This window comes from Rutilus rutilus, assembly GCF_951802725.1.
Source record: "Rutilus rutilus genome assembly, chromosome: 10".
Taxonomy (NCBI): Eukaryota; Metazoa; Chordata; class Actinopteri; order Cypriniformes; family Leuciscidae; genus Rutilus; species Rutilus rutilus.
The window spans coordinates 35,021,848-35,039,377 of record NC_140215.1 but is presented as its reverse complement, the minus strand read 5'-3'; the positions used below and the strand labels follow the sequence as shown (position 1 = coordinate 35,039,377).

At 39.4% G+C, this 17,530-nt stretch overlaps 2 protein-coding genes across 3 annotated transcripts; one reads left to right on the top strand and one right to left on the bottom strand.

Moving 5' to 3' along the window:
- The first annotated feature begins 140 nt into the window (after positions 1–140).
- On the top strand, positions 141–4,134 carry sp9 (sp9 transcription factor). The gene is made up of 2 exons (XM_084421828.1): positions 141–220; positions 826–4,134. Exons 1-2 carry the CDS (start codon positions 200–202, stop codon positions 2,122–2,124), a joined length of 1,320 nt encoding a protein of 439 aa, XP_084277954.1. The 5' UTR covers positions 141–199; the 3' UTR covers positions 2,125–4,134.
- Positions 4,135–4,940: 806 nt separating this feature from the next.
- Positions 4,941–17,107, bottom strand: cirsr (corepressor of RBPJ and splicing regulator). 2 transcript variants are annotated; one of them, XM_084421832.1, is made up of 10 exons: positions 16,895–17,082; positions 16,358–16,452; positions 16,174–16,247; positions 15,963–15,976; positions 13,154–13,206; positions 13,023–13,071; positions 12,778–12,895; positions 10,372–10,478; positions 9,993–10,078; positions 4,941–6,238 (listed from the first exon to the last, which is right to left on the bottom strand). In XM_084421832.1, the coding sequence occupies exons 1-10, from the start codon at positions 16,964–16,966 to the stop codon at positions 5,716–5,718; spliced, it is 1,191 nt and encodes a 396-aa protein (XP_084277958.1). In that variant the 5' UTR covers positions 16,967–17,082; the 3' UTR covers positions 4,941–5,715. The 2 variants fall into 2 exon arrangements, with proteins under 2 accessions (XP_084277958.1, XP_084277959.1); XM_084421833.1 differs by lacking the exon at positions 15,963–15,976 and having other exon boundaries at positions 16,165–16,247; positions 16,895–17,107.
- Between the last annotated feature and the right edge of the window lie 423 nt (positions 17,108–17,530).

Below are 17,530 nucleotides of genomic sequence, written 5' to 3'. Positions count from 1 at the left end.
TGGTCGCGTCGCTCATTGGTCGGACGCGAGTCGTCGCGCGCTAAGATTGGCTGAGTATCGCAGCCAGCTGTACTTCAAAGCACGCGCTCACTATACAACTCGAGTAGAGAGAGTAAAGCTTCAGCGCGCTGTCCCTCAGTCACACTGGAACACTCACTCATTGTTCTCTTCAACTAGCTGTCTAGGAAAGGCCCTGGATATGGCTACGTCTATACTTGGGGTAAGTAAACATTGACATGTATTTTAATTCGATGCGTTTTTTGTGGTTAGTTTCACCATTGGCATTGACGTTTCATTGTAGCTTGCTTGCCTTTAAACTTTTCATTGACTTTTATTTACATTCTAAAAAAAAAAGAATAATAATGATGCCAAAAGAGAACTTTTTACATTTCAAAACATTTATTTTATTTTTTTATTGTCTAGATTTATTAGTACTAGTGCTTTAAAGAAAGCTGAAAAGCAACGCGCTGATTTGAAGAGGCGAAAATGAAACAGTTGAAAACTCGAAAACCCTGTTCAGCCAAAGAATTTTCAGGGGGAAAAAATAATAATAGGCAAACGATGAAATTTGTAGGAGTGCATTGCTTATTTTTTTTAAATAAAAATAACACTACTGCAATCATTTAAACGTGAAATAATTTTTTAATGGCCTTTTTAAAACATGACAACTTGTTTGAAAACTTGTAGGAAATATTCCCAAGCGAAGCAGCTAATTTTCATGTTTTGGTTGTGTTCTTGCGAACGGTTTAGACTCGTCTGCTTTTCAAAACACCCCGACCATGTTGTACAGTCTAGTAAAAGAGCATAAACTTTTCATCCAAACAGGAAGAGCCGAGGTTTGGAACTACCCCTTTAGCGATGCTGGCTGCAACCTGCAACAAAATTGGCAACACCAGTCCCCTCACGACTCTCCCCGACTCCAGCGCGTTCTCCAAAGGCGGATTTCATCCCTGGAAAAGATCCTCGTCGAGCTGCAACTTGGGCTCCAGCCTGCCCGGATTCACCGTCGCCACGAGCCGAAGCGGCTCCGGACTAACGAGCAGCACCGGCACCGGCAACAGCGCTTTCTGCCTGGCCTCGACCTCGCCAACCTCCTCCGCCTTCTCCGCAGAATACAGCAGCTTGTTCTCCAACACGGCGAGCGTTTCCTCGCAGGACTCGGGACAGTCCGCCTTCATTTCCAAAGTTCACTCCTCAGCAGAGACTCTTTATCCGCGGGTCGGCATGGCGCACCCGTACGAATCATGGTACAAGTCCGGGTTTCACTCCACTATCTCAGGCGAGGTGGCCAACGGGGCGTCCACGTGGTGGGACGTGCACACGAACCCGGGCTCGTGGCTCGAGGTTCAAAACCCGGCCGGCACTTTGCAAAGTTCGCTGCACTCCGGAACCCCACAAGCGATTCACTCCCAACTAAGCGGCTACAATCCGGACTTCTCGAGCCTCACGCACTCCGCGTTCAGCTCCACTGGCATCAGCCCCACCGCGTCCCACCTCCTGTCGACCAGCCAACACCTGTTGACCCAGGAAGGGTTCAAAACTGTGATCCCCACTTACACGGACGCGTCGGCCACTAACGCGATGATATCAGGCGCCAGCTCGGGGATAGGGACCTCGTCCCGGTCCTCACGGAGATACTCCGGACGGGCCACGTGCGACTGCCCGAACTGCCAGGAGGCGGAGCGGCTCGGGCCTGCGGGCGCCAGCCTGCGGAGGAAAGGACTTCATAGCTGTCACATCCCGGGCTGCGGGAAAGTCTACGGGAAAACGTCTCACCTCAAAGCGCATCTGAGGTGGCACACTGGCGAGAGGCCATTTGTGTGCAACTGGCTCTTTTGTGGGAAACGGTTCACCAGGTCCGACGAGCTCCAGAGGCACCTGCGCACTCACACGGGGGAGAAGCGGTTTGCGTGCCCGGTGTGCAACAAGCGCTTCATGAGGAGCGACCACTTGAGCAAACACATCAAAACACACACCGCTGGAGGCGGAGGCAAAAAGGGCAGCGACAGCGACACCGACACCAGCAACCTGGAGACCCCCAGGTCTGAGTCTCCAGAACTGATTTTAGACGGGGTAAACCCGCGGGTCACGGTCAAAGACCAGTCTCCGCACCACGAGTCCTGAGCGCGACTTATACAAAACGCATTTTTCCTCGAGGAAAGGAAACGGGTCTGGACTGGAGTATGCGACGAACTCTCCATTTCTTAGAAAAACGAGCGAGACTTGCATTGGAAAGAGCAAATGAACACTGGCTGTTTCCGCTGCGCCTTCAGCTCTTCAAGCCTCAGTGTTTTAACGGTGGACATTTGTTGTGGAATCAGTGTTGGTGCAAAAAGAGGGAACTAAAATAACCACGGCTGCCGGTTGAGCTAAATGTGTACATAATATCCACAAAAAATAACATGTTATTATTTTTTATTTTTTTTCTCCTGTAAATGTTATGATTGTTTTGTGGTGGATCCTGAAATTCAGGGAATTTTTTTTCTTTCCTTTCGACGCACTTTGTGGATGTCAAGTATGTATGTTACACAGCTATTTAAAATTCATTTAACCTTTCCTTTACCTTGCTCAAAATATATAAATGTTTAATTGTATAAAGTCACGCTTATAAGGCTTTCATTTTGTAATTAAAGGGATTTAAAATCTAAAGCTTGGGTTGTCTGATGCAAAATTATTTGAATCCAAATGTGGCTTCGCTAGTCTAAATTGAAACTGCGCATAATTATTACGAATATATATTTACATTTTTTTTTTTTTTTTTGTGGAGAGGAAAATAAATATCGGTAGGCTAATGCAGACTCGGTTTTTTTTTTTTTTTTTTGTCCCATTGGGATAAATCAATAGTTAATTCCCCAGAAAGGCATTTTTTGTCCAAATGAATATCTTGTTAAATAGTATTAATTATGACTTGGAGCACATCGCAGCCCCATGTGTCTTGTATTGGCGATTAGGGATTCGTGTCTTATCAAATATCTAATTACTCTCCGAGACATCATTTGTTCAGCAGCTCTTTATCGCACATTTTCCGAGGGGATTCAGTGACAAAGGGCCTCTGAATATTTATTTGAATTGCTCAAATTAACTGCTTAAATTTGCATGTCAAACGGAAAATGTCCATCGAAGAGAAGGGCTGAAGGCATAAAGCATCGTTTAGCTTTTATAAAACGCTACTCTTGATTTGGTGTTATGGGAACAGTTTTTTTTTTCTTGCCTTTTCTGGGTGCCACTTTTGAAAGGGGGAAATTGGGAGAGGCCTTATGCAAATGCTGAATTTAAAATGCTCTCGCAGTCAAATGGTCCCTGGCTGTTATTTGAATATCAGTGGCCCTGTACTGAAAAGGTTCAAGGATGCTCTCTGACTTCTTTGTGTTTATCCAGTGCAGCGTCCGATCCCACAAAACCCGGCGGAATAATTACAGCTCGAGCCCTGCCTGGGAACTCGTTAGCTTTCTGTGCTACAAGGTAAATTGACCAGAAGGCAATAGACTAAAATTATTTTCATTTCCTTTTGTGTGCTGGTGGCCGCAGCCTATTCAGAAAAAAAATAAATAAAAAAAAATACACAAATAGAAAATGGTCCATTATCATTTAACGACCTCGTGAAAAACTGATAACATTTTGCAAATAACGAATACAAACAAATGCATAGTTTATAAATCATTAAACTGTAAAATGTAGTGGTCAAATAGCTATCCAGGGTTTAAAAATAGACAAATACACCAAAACGCAATTTCCGTATGTTTTCTCCAAATAGACTTGCAGGTTCTCGGTCTTATAAAAGGTAATGTAGGATGCGACGATTTTATTGCACACAATTCAAAATTTGTGTTACGGAAATGAGCGCTATTTGGGCGTGAAGGCATTCACGAGCACGCTTTACAATTATATGGTTCTATTAAGGTTTACAAACGGGAGCTTATACATGGACAAGATCTAAGTGCTTTTCAGGTCTTTTGGAGGCGAATGATGCGCCTGGGGTTGCGGACAGTAGCGCTGTCACTCACGGCCTTTTGTTCGCGTTTTTCTGGAATGCCCTCTGACTGAGCGCGAGGCAAAAGTCAGCTTTGTTTGCGCGCGGTAATAAAAGAGTGATCAAAGAGCAGCGCCGCTCCGGCCGCAGCGCGGGAAACTCAGCCGTGACGATGTGATTTTCCCGCGCTGCCGGAGCGGTGCTACTCTTTCATCTCCCTTTTGGCCAGAAAATGTGCATCAAGCGCAGATCAAAATGATTATCGTTATAAATAATATATATATATATATATATATATCAATGCTAATGTTTTACTGTCACATTCAGTGGGTTATTAGTATGTTTTCCAGTGACACGCAGAAACTAAAGTAGGCTAGTCAGTGTTTAAATTCCTTTAGCCTAACCCAAAATAATTGAATTGCAATTGAATCTTTTTTTTTTTTTTACCTCATGGCCAGCCTTGATGAAGTGAGGGTTTGTTATTTTATCTGCTAGATTAATGTGTTGTTGAGAAACACACTCATATTTCAGGTATTTAAAAATCACGTTGGTCTTATGTGTGTATAAAAACCACGCGCTCTGACATTTTCGTTGCCAGTATTGCCATATTACCAAATGTATTTTCAGTTTTGAACACCACCACTTCTAAAATGAGGAATTGTATTCAGTTATATTTATATATCAGCTCGGTTTCGCCAATTTGAGAGTTGTTGAACATTCGTTTTGCAGCTAAACACCATAATTATAATAATAAAGAAGTCACCCTGAATTTATAACTATCACAAGTGCCAAAATAGACCTCTAAAATTAGCAGAAAACTACAAACCCCATTTAACCAACTAATTTTAGTCTTCTTTCAGACGGATGAGGTTGTAGAGTAGTAACTGGCATCGAGTTTTAAACCACATTCACAACACCTGTATTTCAGACCTTTACAAACTGACTTGAGGTAAGGAAGGAGCCACAAAAAAACAGAAATCATAGTTTAATGAACAAGATTGCAAAATAAATCATTCAGGTTATTATGTGTGGAATATCTCTCAAGGAGTCAAACAGACATTACATTTGAGGAGGGCTGAATGCTTAAAGAAAAGAGAACATGTGTTGAACTAGGAGTACAGCAAATGTATTGAAAACACTGAAAGAATGAGTTTAATTCCTGGTGTATAACAGGTTCAGTTTCTACATTCTCATGGCGCCCTCTTCTGGAGATCTTCCCAGAGCTGCCAGTCGATGGGAAAAAAAAAACATTGGGAAAGCCACCCAGAGAAACCATTTACCCAAAAACATTTCAGATTCTGTCCTCATTTAGTAACCCTCATGTCAGTCCAAACTCTCAGAAAAGGAAATAAAAAATATAGCTCTATTTAAACATCTCATTTCGGTACAAGAGAAGTTCAGTGACGTCTATAAAGTTCCTAAAAATCCTTCCCTTCCCTAAAGCTCCTAATACCAAACATTCTCAAGTGTCATTGGTTCTCAGCAGACCAACAGAACTTCAAGCAAAGGGGAATATTTACAAGAATAATGACTTGAATTTCACACAAAAGGTATCGTCCACCTTTAACTAGATGTGCGTATAGCACAAGAGCCAATGCTCTGTCATTTTGGGGCGATTAAGCTTTAAAGTGTTTAAAAATGGTCAGAGTTTGGAATGACACGAGGGCGAGTCAATCATGTAAGAAGTTTCCTTTGAATGAATCCTTTAATCTGAGATAAGATGATGGTGTGAGACTTCCAGCGACTCATTTCTTCCTCTCTGCATCCCTGCTATCACTCCTTCCCGAGCCCCTCCCTCGTTCCCGACTCGCACTCCTCCTTTTGACATTTCTATCACAGTTTCTCTCTCGTTCCCTCTTGCCCTTCTCGTGGTCTCCTATCTCCCTGCTCGTGTTCCTGTCCCTCTCCTTACCTCTCTCCTTCTCATCTCTCCATCGCTGAGGGCTCCTGCTTTTCTCTCTCCTCCTCTCTCTACTCCTGCTCCTGTGTCTATCTTGTCCTCTCTCGCTGTGTTTGGGCTGTGTGTGTTCTCTCTCAGAGCTGCCGCTGCCGTCACTGGACGAGTCCCTCCTGCTCTTGCTCTTCTTCTTCTTCTTCTTCTTGTGTTTCTCCTCCTCAGAGTCGCTGCTGCTGTCACTGCTGTCTGAGGAGCTGCTGGATGAACTCTCACTCTTGGCTGGCTTCTTTTTCTGCTTCTTTTTGTTCTTCTTTTTCTCCTTTTTACTCTTCTTCTTCTTCTCTTTTTTCTTTTCCAGACGGTCAAGTTTTCTAAAAGGAAGAAGGGGACGAGAGTTATAATTGTAATTCAATAGTCTGGGGTCAGTAGGTTTATCTTTCTTTTTTTTAAAGAAATTTGCGCTTTTATTAATGCTTTTATTCAGCAAATAAATTGGCCAAAAGTGGCAGAAAAGACATTTATAATGTTATAAAAGATAAATATATACTGTTCTTTTGAACTTTTTTATAAGTCGAAGAAGCCTGAAAAAAAGTATCACTGTTTTCACTCAAATCTAAAGCAGCACAACGGTTTTCAACATTGATAATAATCATAAATGTTTCTTGAGCATCAAATCATCATATTAGACTGATTTCTGAAGGATCATGTGACACTGAAGACTGGAGTAATGATGCTGAAAATTCAGCTTTAAATCACAAGAATAAATGACATTTTACAATATATTCACATAGAAATCAGTTTATTTTACATTACAAAAATATTTCAAAATGTTTTTCCCGTATTTTTTTAAATTAAATAGACACAGCCTTAACAGCATAAACCTCAGCCATTTCCGTTACAATAATATTAATGTGTGTGTATATACAGTGGGTACGGAAAGTATTCAGACCCCCTTAAATTTTTCACTCTTTTTTATATTGCAGCCATTTGCTAAAATCATTTAAGTTCATTTTTTTCCTCATTATTGTACACACAGCACCCCATATTGACAGAAAAACACAGAATTGTTGACATTTTTGCACATTTATTAAAAAAGAAAAACTGAAATATCACATGGTCCTAAGTATTCAGACCCTTTGCTGTGACACTCATCTATTTAACTCAGGTGCTGTCCATTTCTTCTGATCATCCTTGAGATGGTTCTACACCTTCATTTGAGTCCAGCTGTGTTTGATTACACTGATTGGACTTGATTAGGAAAGCCACACACCTGTCTATATAAGACCTTACAGCTCACAGTGCATGTCAGAGCAAATGAGAATCATGAGGTCAAAGGAACTGCCTGAAGAGCTCAGAGACAGAATTGTGGCAAGGCACAGATCTGGCCAAGGTTACAAAAAAATTAAGGTTCCTAAGAGCACAGTGGCCTCCATAATCCTTAAATGGAAGACGTTTGGGACGACCAGAACCCTTCCTAGAGCTGGCCGTCCGGCCAAACTGAGCTATCGGGGGAGAAGAGCCTTGGTGAGAGAGGTAAAGAAGAACCCACAGATCACTGTGGCTGAGCTCCAGAGATGCAGTCGGTTAGTTGTAGTAAGTCAACCATCACTGCAGCCATCCACCAGTCAGGACTTTATGGCAGAGCGGCCCGACGGAAGCCTCTCCTCAGTGCAAGACACATGAAAGCACACCTGAAGGACTCCAAGATGGTGATAAATAAGATTCTCTGGTCTGATGAGACCAAGATAGAACTTTTGGGCCTCAATTCTAAGCGGTATGTGTGGAGAAAACCAGGCACTGCTCATCACCTGTCCAATACAGTCTCAACAGTGAAGCATGGTGGTGGCAGCCTCATGCTGTGGGGGTGTTTTTCAGCTGCAGGGACAGGACGACTGGTTGCAATCGAGGGAAAGATGAATGCGGCCAAGTACAGGGATATCCTGGACGAAAACCTTCTCCAGAGTGCTCTGGACCTCAGACTGGGCCGAAGGTTCACCTTCCAACAAGACAATGACCCTAAGCACACAGCTAAAATAACAAAGGAGTGGCTTCACAACAACTCCGTGACTGTTCTTGAATGGCCCAGCCAGAGCCCTGACTTAAACCCAATTGAGCATCTCTGGAGAGACCTGAAAATGGCTGTCCACCAACGTTTACCATCCAACCTGACAGAACTGGAGAGGATCTGCAAGGAGGAATGGCTGAGGATACCCAAATCCAGGTGTGAAAAACTTGTTGCATCTTTCCCAAAAAGACTCATGGCTGTATTAGATCAAAAGGGAGCTTCTACTAAATACTGAGCAAAGGGTCTTAAAGGTGCATTGCGCAAGAGTCTGAGTTTTCGCAGAACTACGCCCCCTCTGGCGGCAAGCGAGACTGCAACCAGAGGTGTGCACGCTCACGGACCACACGCACACGCACGAGCTGGTCATAACCCAAGGAGCATCAGCCGCACAAATCTTTTGTTTACAATCATAATGTCTTCAGAGGTAATAAAGTTTTAAATCAGCAAGTAATTTAAAATATGTGAAAGGAAAGGCAATTGAGTAAATAACACACGTATGTGTGAGGGAAAAAATGGGGGTAGTAGAAAACTTCGTTTTTTATTCCCATCTATCTCCATGTTGAACTGTGTTATGTGTTTACTGTATCCACTTATGACTATTATTATGGAAACACGTTCATGAACAATAAGTTATTACTTTGTAAAAGCTCAAAATAGTAATCATGATACCATACCATACACAGTCGGTCAACAAAGTACACCCAAATGTCTCAAGGTAATAAACAATCAAGTGGCACTATGACGTTACCATAAAAGCCAAACAGGCTAATCCGCCGAAGATTTGCGGGGGTTTAGCCTGTTTTATTGATCAGCTAAGTAGCATAACGTTATTCCAATAGCAATACATCGTAATTAAGCAGTAATTTGGTCAAAAATTGTGTCTAAGTATCTAACTTATATATCAGCATTTTATATCACAATCATTCTGAACCTGATCACTGACAATGGTAAGTTAGTAAAACCTATTCCGATTGTACATTTATCTAGCTTTCGCTAAAGCATTACACATGTTATGGATCGTCATTTATTGTCATTATTGGCCGTATCAGACATTAGAGAATGGGATATATACCTTTTTATCAAGAAAAAAGCCAACTGAGGATCCCGTTTGAGCCCTAGAGCAGACCGGAGATCTCTCCATTTGTTGAAAGCCTTCCCTATGTTTACTCTCGTCTTACCCCGACGCCTGTCTGACTCCAATTTGGACCTTTTGGTTGCACTAGACAAAAGTTCTCTTTTTTTATCTTACGTGGAGTTTGCGTTGGTGTTTGAAATGAACTACAAGCCGGTCTCTTAGAATCCATTTTCTACGGAGAATGGCGGCGTCGGCGCATACACAAACCTGCCAGACATATGAGCGTGCCGTGAACGCGCATGACGTCACGCCCAGTCTCAGATTCCGACCCGAATCCCTCTTATTTATTTTACTGTACAGGATTATAGAGGCAATCGCAGTGATCAGAGAAGGGCTCATTCAGCCCATCAGGCAATTGTTTAAGCATGTATGGGTTAGAAAACGGGTATTTTTAACATGAAAAGTTGCGCAATGCACCTTTAATACTTAGGACCATGTGATATTTCAGTTTTTCTTTTTTAAGAAATGTGCAAAAATGTCAACAATTCTGTGTTTTTCTGTCAATGTGGGGTGCTGTGTGTACAATAATGAGGAAAAAAATAAACTTAAATGATTTTAGCAAATGGCTACAATATAACAAAGAGTGAAACATTTAAGGGGGTCTGAATACTTTCCGTACCCACTGTGAGTGTATATAATATATATTACATATATATATATATATATACACATACATATTATTGTAACGGAAATGGCTGAGGCTTATGCTGTCACTACTCGCATTAAACAGCTAGTTAAACTGATATGAAACTAGTTTATAAAGAATTAAAATGAAAGATATTAATGTCTTAGATGCACAATTTTTTTTAAATATTGATAATATTACTAAAATTAATATTAATATTATAACTTTGTTATTTATAATTATGATCAATTCGATTATTATGATTATAGGCGGTTGTGTATGTGTAATAAATAATCACACCTAAGTAGTTTCTGTTTCTGTTTGGTGGACAGAGATTTCAGGAACTCCACCTCAGGGTCGTCTTCTTCCTCGCTGGCCACAAAATCCTGAAGCACAACAACACACATTAGCAAACACAACACACACACTCGCTGACCATACATACACAAGAGGCCAATCAGAAAGGCACTTTTGTGCAGAACCACGGTGTGAAATCCAGCATGTCTCGACTCTCTTTGTAATTGCAGTTGTTGGTCTCATCAGTTCTAGTCTAACCGTTCAACCGGCGGGAACGGCTTGTGAGCCGCCCGTTCAATAACTCAACGTTTTTCTGCAATCACACGCTGAGCTCCAGACATGGATATCACGGGTCATATTTGGGCAGGGTCCGGGAGATTACCTGTGCTGGATCAGTCATGGTGGCGTCCCTCCCAAGGACACATTTCTTCAGCGCAAACCCACTGTTTCGCATCTCTGCCATTAACTCGGAGGGGTGCATCGACGGACCTGTTAGGACAAATCACTCTTTCAGAACAAATAATGTGCGATCATTCCCCCCCTCGGAGCCGTGCACACTACGGGCTTTGTTAACACACAAAGACGCACCAAATCAACTCCCTTGTCTCCCAGCTGGGTGAGGCGTGCGGTGTTATTCTGCAGAAGCAGAGGTTTCATCCAATCAAAACAACAAATAATAACATTTCCCACCAACACGAGATAAGGATCGATCCCCGCTCTGCAGAAACATGCATATTACTGAAGTCCTGCCAGCTCTCAGGAGACAAACCACACACACACCTTTACCACCTCAAAGCTTAGGGGTTACTCAGCCACAACAGTGAACATTCTGAGATTAGCATTTTTCTCTCATGTTGTTCCAAAAAATTTTGTTCATACTACAGGCTCAACAACTTTTTGTTCCCAATGTTCTTCTAAATATCTTCTTTTGTGCTCCACCGAAGAAATTAAGTTGGTAAGACTTTAGTTTAGGGTCCAATTCTCACTATTAACTAGTTGCTTATTAGCATGCATTTTACTATGAGATTGGCTGTTTATTAGTACTTATAAATGACATATTAATGTTTTATTCTGTATGACCATATTCTACATCCCTTAATCTACCCAATATCTAAACTTAACAACTACCTTACTAACTATTAATAAGCAGCAATTAGGAGTTTATTTGGTCAAAAGCCGTAGTTAATGAGAGTTGGACCCTAAAGTGTGACCAAAAAGTCATACAGGTTTTGAATATTGAGGATAAGTAGATGACAGATTTCCCTTTAATGGTGATTTTAATCTGAAACTGGGCACAATATTTAGATAATACAAGTAGTTTGTGTATGAATTCTTCCATCATATTATTTATCCTTTAAAAGGAATTTTCGGGACCAAATGCCACAAGTATTACAAGGTTTGGCAGGTTAGTACACTTAAAACAATTATTTACTAATATCATATAAATCACAAATATTTGATTAGATTATAGAAGATAATCTGAAATCTTCAAGTGTGACATGTTTGTCTGCTAGTAACTGGGGTGTGGTGCCGACAGGATGGGTCACATGGCACTTATAATTCAGGTGAGCTGCTCAAAAGCACCAGTATTCAGAACTTTAGGTGAATGGGAAGCCATAGGAGCTTTGTCCAGAAATTCTTGGTGTTTTATTGGACATTGTCGCCACCTACAGCTCTGAAAGTGCATCTCATCTACAGGTAGAGAAAACCTGCATTAAAGACCTCTGTGGTGACAATCACTGCAGTTTTTGTGTTTTTAATATGCTTTAAGACAGGGCTAGCCAACCCTGCTCCTGGAGAGCCACCTTTCTGCAGTCTCAAGGCACGTCCAAATTCAGTGTTAGTTTCACTTCCAGTCTCCTGAGAATCCTTCATCTGAATGACCTTGAAGGCAGCATAGATCTATCCTTCGCTGCCTCTGATATCCCACAATCCTGTGACCGACCGTGACCGTTAAGCTTAAAAATAAAGATGGCTTCTGAAAGTTGTGGTTGGGTTGGTGGTCAGTTTGTGTTTAAATGTACGTTTTTAACCAATGTTATCCACTTCTGATGTCATTTCTAATGTTTTCGGACGCAGCCACTGACCGGTTATACCTTGAACACCATGATTAGCTTCAGTCGACACCATTGCTGAGTATTTTCTCCTTAAAACTGCATTGAACCAAAGATAGTCCCAAAAACACGGTTTGAGGTCGCCGCCATTTCCTACCGTCACAAACGTGTGACCAATGCCGTTATGCGTCTGATTCATCGACTTGTAGACGTCTGTATAATTCACTCTTCCTCTTCTTCTGAATCAGTTTCTGGTTAAACATGTGTGGCTGAATTAAACCAGTATTTCCACTGTGTAGCATTTACTACAGCTGGATCAGGTAGTGCCAGTTGCTGTTATTGAGTGGAGGCGGGACTAATTTGCATATTCATCCACATTTACTAAATGAAGAAGGGTGTAGAGTTACATTCAAGCTATTTTAAAGTCCCAAATCTGATTGGTTGCAAGGTAGTTTGTGACGTCAGAAACACCAGCGATTTCAAAGCGTGTTTTTGAGACTGTCTTTGGTTCACTGCAGTTTTAAGGAGAAAACACTCAGCAATGGTGTCGACTTATGAATTTACACATGGTTTGTCTTATATTAAAAACACCACATAGACACATAACATTAAAAGCTGGATTTTCTGCACAGGGCATGAAGAAACTATCCCTCAGTTGAAACTGCGGATGCCCTGAGAATTGTCACCGCCTTTCTCGCCCTGACTATACAGCCAATAAGGAAAGAGCAGTATACCTGCTTCATCACTGGGCATCGAGCTGGCATTGATCCCCGACAGACCGAAGAGGGGACACTCACGATCCGTGTTCACATGACCCCATTTGTGACACTTAATGCAGCGCACATTACGCACCTACAACAATTCAAGAACAAGAAAACAAGCACAGCGCCCACACGCTCACTGCGTTCAGACATTTGTGGATGAGCAATAACTGTTAATCTACATTTATGAAGGTGTATAACACACAATTAAACATCACCTGAATGCCAAAAGGCTGATCTCGAATATTCATGTCATCCTTTGCATACCTGATGAGTAAAATATGAGTAAGAAATAGAATAAAAAGTGCAAATTTGAGATCAAGCATCACGTATGAACTAGTGAACTTACTTTTCACGAGGAGCTACTTTCTGCCACTCAAACTTGTACTCAGATTCTCCTCCCTAAAGATGAAAAAACATGAGCTGAAACTAGAAGATGCCACTAGAATAAGCATTCTTTATCCCCTAAAGCCTGACATATGAAATAATAGTCAGAATTATTTTAATAGAACAATTTATTGAACATTTAGACAAAATCTGAAAACAAATCTCTTTTTTTGCACGAGTTTTCTTTGTTGTTGAGCGTCATATTTGACACATCAGGCTAGAGCTGCACGATTCTGGATAAATTGAAAAATCTAAATTTTTTGTTTAAAATAGAGATCAGGGTTCTCAATTAACAATTAAAAAAATAACATGTAATTTACTAGAGGTTCTTAACCCCTTAACTGTCACCCCCCTTTTTGAGAATGGACATTAAAATGCACTATTCAAGCTTAAATGGCTGTAATTCAAGAATGCTTTGGAGTATAGACCCAAGTTTGGTCTTGTTTTAAAGAGAAAAAATAGATTATTGCTGAAGTGAAAGTTTTAATATGAAAAAGTTATGGAAGTTTAAATTTACATTAAATCAAAAATAATGTATTTAATATTTTTTCTTTAAATATTATTTTACAAAATATTTTTACTATAAAATCAAAGCCATATATCTAACGAAGTTGTGTTCTAAATTTGAAGTTGATATCACAAAAATTGAAGTTCCCATGAGATTTTGTTTAGGCGTAATACCAGAAATAGCCACCGGGTGCCATTGAATTCCATTGAATTTAATTGTACGCATTCTGCCGTAACAAATTAATACATTTCTGTCCAAATATCACTTCTGTCACAAAATATGGAACCTTGAGACTCAGACCTTTCTGACAATATGTGTTTTGTCAAGATTAGAAAAGATTTTGATCGTAAATTATGAAACATAATGATGCCCAAAAGGGGAGGAGCCTGATCAAATAATTTAGAGTACCGTTTCTATGGTAACGCAATGTCCAATTTCAAAACGGTTTTCACAGGATGAATTCTGAGATCGTAAGCTTTCAAATGATACCTAATTTATGATAACTACTAAAATATGTAATGTAATAAAAAAAGCAATAAAAAAGATAATATTATATTTAGAGGATAATCATTTTTAGAGGATAATATTATTTTATATTTTTTTATTGACAAATACTAGATTATATGTTATATTATGAACTTCTAGCATGAAAACCAACGTTTCAATTATTAAAAGTGTGTGCGTCAACTTTTTGTGACAAAGGTCAAAACTGTAGATTTTTTGAGGTGCACTCTTGTCATAAATTCATCTATTTCTGTTCCTACATCATTTCTAACAAAAAAACAGTGCTAAAATATCTATTTAGGAGTCTTAGACCTTTCCAACGATATATAGTTTGTCATGATTAGGTTAGGATTTAATTGCAATATATTGAAGTAAACTTCCTATTTATATATGAAGTATGAAGTAAACAATCTATTTAAAAAATTTCATTATATTTAAAAAAAAAAATCAGTTTGAGTGAATGATTCAATGACTCACTCATAAAGACTTCACTTGTTTAATTACTGGATGAATCAATGTTTTTGAACGAATGATTCAATGACAAACACATTTCTAACGGTCACTTGTCGCCACCTACTGGAGTAATGATGTAAGGGATACAATATTTATCTGAAGCGCCAAGTTCCTTTCAAAAGGTCATTTACTACCGTACACATACAAATGAACCATAAACTTTCATCCCAGTGCTTCAGTGATAATCTGAATCAATCTGTTTCATACCTATACATGACAACTGCTGTCTTTAGATCAGCGCCAAAACAGATCTGAATATTCGCTGCGATCATCTTCAAAGGTTTAATAGATTCAGGCGTATCGTTGTCATTTAGGAATGAGATCACGGGGGTTTTGAATCAAGATCGAGATCTTTTAACAATTATTCGTGCAGCTCTACATCAGCTTTCATGGCTCACATAGCTTGATATAGGAGGGTATGGACTCGTACTCCAGGAGGACAAAACACTTCAATTTTCTCCAGAGGCACAAACTGAGCAGAAATATGCAATTTGCTGCTGATATTTATATAATAGCCAAAAAGTAAGATGAAATTCTGATGCTTGTAATATAAATCATTGAGATCTTTATACCAGTATAGCAGATTACTTACATAAAATGCAAATAAATATCAGTTGTCACTCAATATCTGCCAATATGTCTTGGTGAGATGATATTTAAATGCTTAGTTTTACGCATTTAAACATAAAAACGCCATGCAAAACAATGATGATTGAGAGATGTACAAATAAACCTTCCTCAAAAGCCTGATGGATCATCTTTGATACATAAATTTGATGATTTTAAAATGATTTTTCTAAAAAATATATATAAATATATATTAAATTAAGCCTAAGTTGCTTCAGTCCAGAAAATGGTCAATCTTGTAAGTAGGCTAAATCTTGAAATATGACTAACAATATCAAAGTTATTCTTGCGTTTACTTTATATAAAATCAGTAAAGATTTCACAGCAAAAAGACATGAAGCACAAGCTGAAGCTGGAAGTTTATATACAATTATACTAAAAGGCCTTTCACAAAGCATGAACTGTCAATCAGACGACAGAAGGCTTGTAGTAGATTAAGTGGTTTTTCAGCAAAGTTGCTCATGTTAATAATTCAGACGCCTTAGAAATGTGCACATCAAATATGAAAACAGCAGGCTTTATAGGGTTAAACACACTCAAGTTTGATATTCGTATAAAGGTTGACAGGGCACAATCACAAACAATCAACTGCAAACTTTAACATGGAAATGAACTTTACCTCTTTTTCCTCCTCTGCAGGAAGTCGGTGATGATAGAAAGAAAAGAAAAAAACATGATTAAACTTCTTTTTCTCAGTTTCTTGATTTTCTAACTATTTTGATGGATTAAAATCTTGTATGTCTTAAGGTTTAGCAATGATCAGTTACATTATTTTAATAACTTATTCAACAGGTTTTTTTTTGACATCAACCGGTGAAAACGCTTCTGACCTTTAGATGCTCCAGGAGGCGCTTCATACATAAAATTAAGGCCATTTTTCACACGATCGTCTCCCATCAGCAGTCTGGAACATAAAACATCCAACAGGACCATTTCAATTTCCAGGTAAATGCCAGGACTGTGTGTTTGAGAGACCGAGACCCAGTCCTGTCTGCTGGTTTGGGCTTCTCTGACCTGTTGTTGTACGTGTCCTGCTCCTTCAGGTAGGCCTGCATCAGATCCTCCTGCTGCTTCTTCTCGAAGGTTAACTTTTGCTCTGCGATCCATACCTGATGAAGAACCAAAGTGATGAAGAGTTTAGCACCTCAGATACACCAGTTTGTCTCTCAACCTTCAAATAAAGGAGCCTGTCTTCCTCTGGAAACATCTGACACTAGACTCGGTTTTCTGTATGATTATTAACCGAGCAAACTAACAAACATATCATGTGTTTCTGTGAATAAATACTTGTGCATATTCATAAACAACCAAACATGCCGTGAGATCTATACAGTAGTCAACATTTGAAGTGGATCAAAACCTTTCTTCAAAGTTATACATGAAACTGAACAACACCCCTTTATTGTCTTAGGACAACTTTGATTAACTTTTTTGATCCACTTCAAATGTTGACAACTGTAAGTTATATATAAACAGAAGATCTGAACTAATGATTGACTCCAGAGCAATAGTGCGTTAGCTTGCTAGCGAAAAGCTCTCGCTTAACGTTACCTTCTTTATGTTGGATTTTGATGCAGGATGAAAATCTTTCTTGCACATGAAATTAGCAAAAGATTTCCCCATGTTTGAACCCCAGCTGAACTACCAAGATGTTATTAAAAACCAAAGTTAGCGTTTTCCGTCGAACAACAAAACACCACCAGCGGCGCTTCTTTATGACGCAATCAAACCAGCACACATCCGGGATCTTCCATAATATAAGCTGCTACTTCTATTAGCTACATTTCGTAAACATTAATTAAAGAAGCCTTCATGTTCAACAATACATATAACAATATATAGTTGAAAAAAAGAAAGCTGTAAAGTGTGTTAATATCTGTGAACATTTGAATGTTTTTATTTGCATTTTTAAAATCTTTTATATTTTATTTTTGATTTATTTGTATTTATTTATTGTTTATTCTAATGCACCCCTGGTTTTATCTGTAAGTCATTAAAAGTTATTAAAATCATAAAACATGAACACATCGTACTTCGAAAGGAATACAGCATTATATTACTTAAATAAACAACTGTCAAATCAAAAGACAACCATGCACTTCGTTTTTAGTAAGTTTTATAATATTATTTAATTTATGTAATTGTATTTGCACTCCTGTACTATATTTTTTATAACATGTCATCATT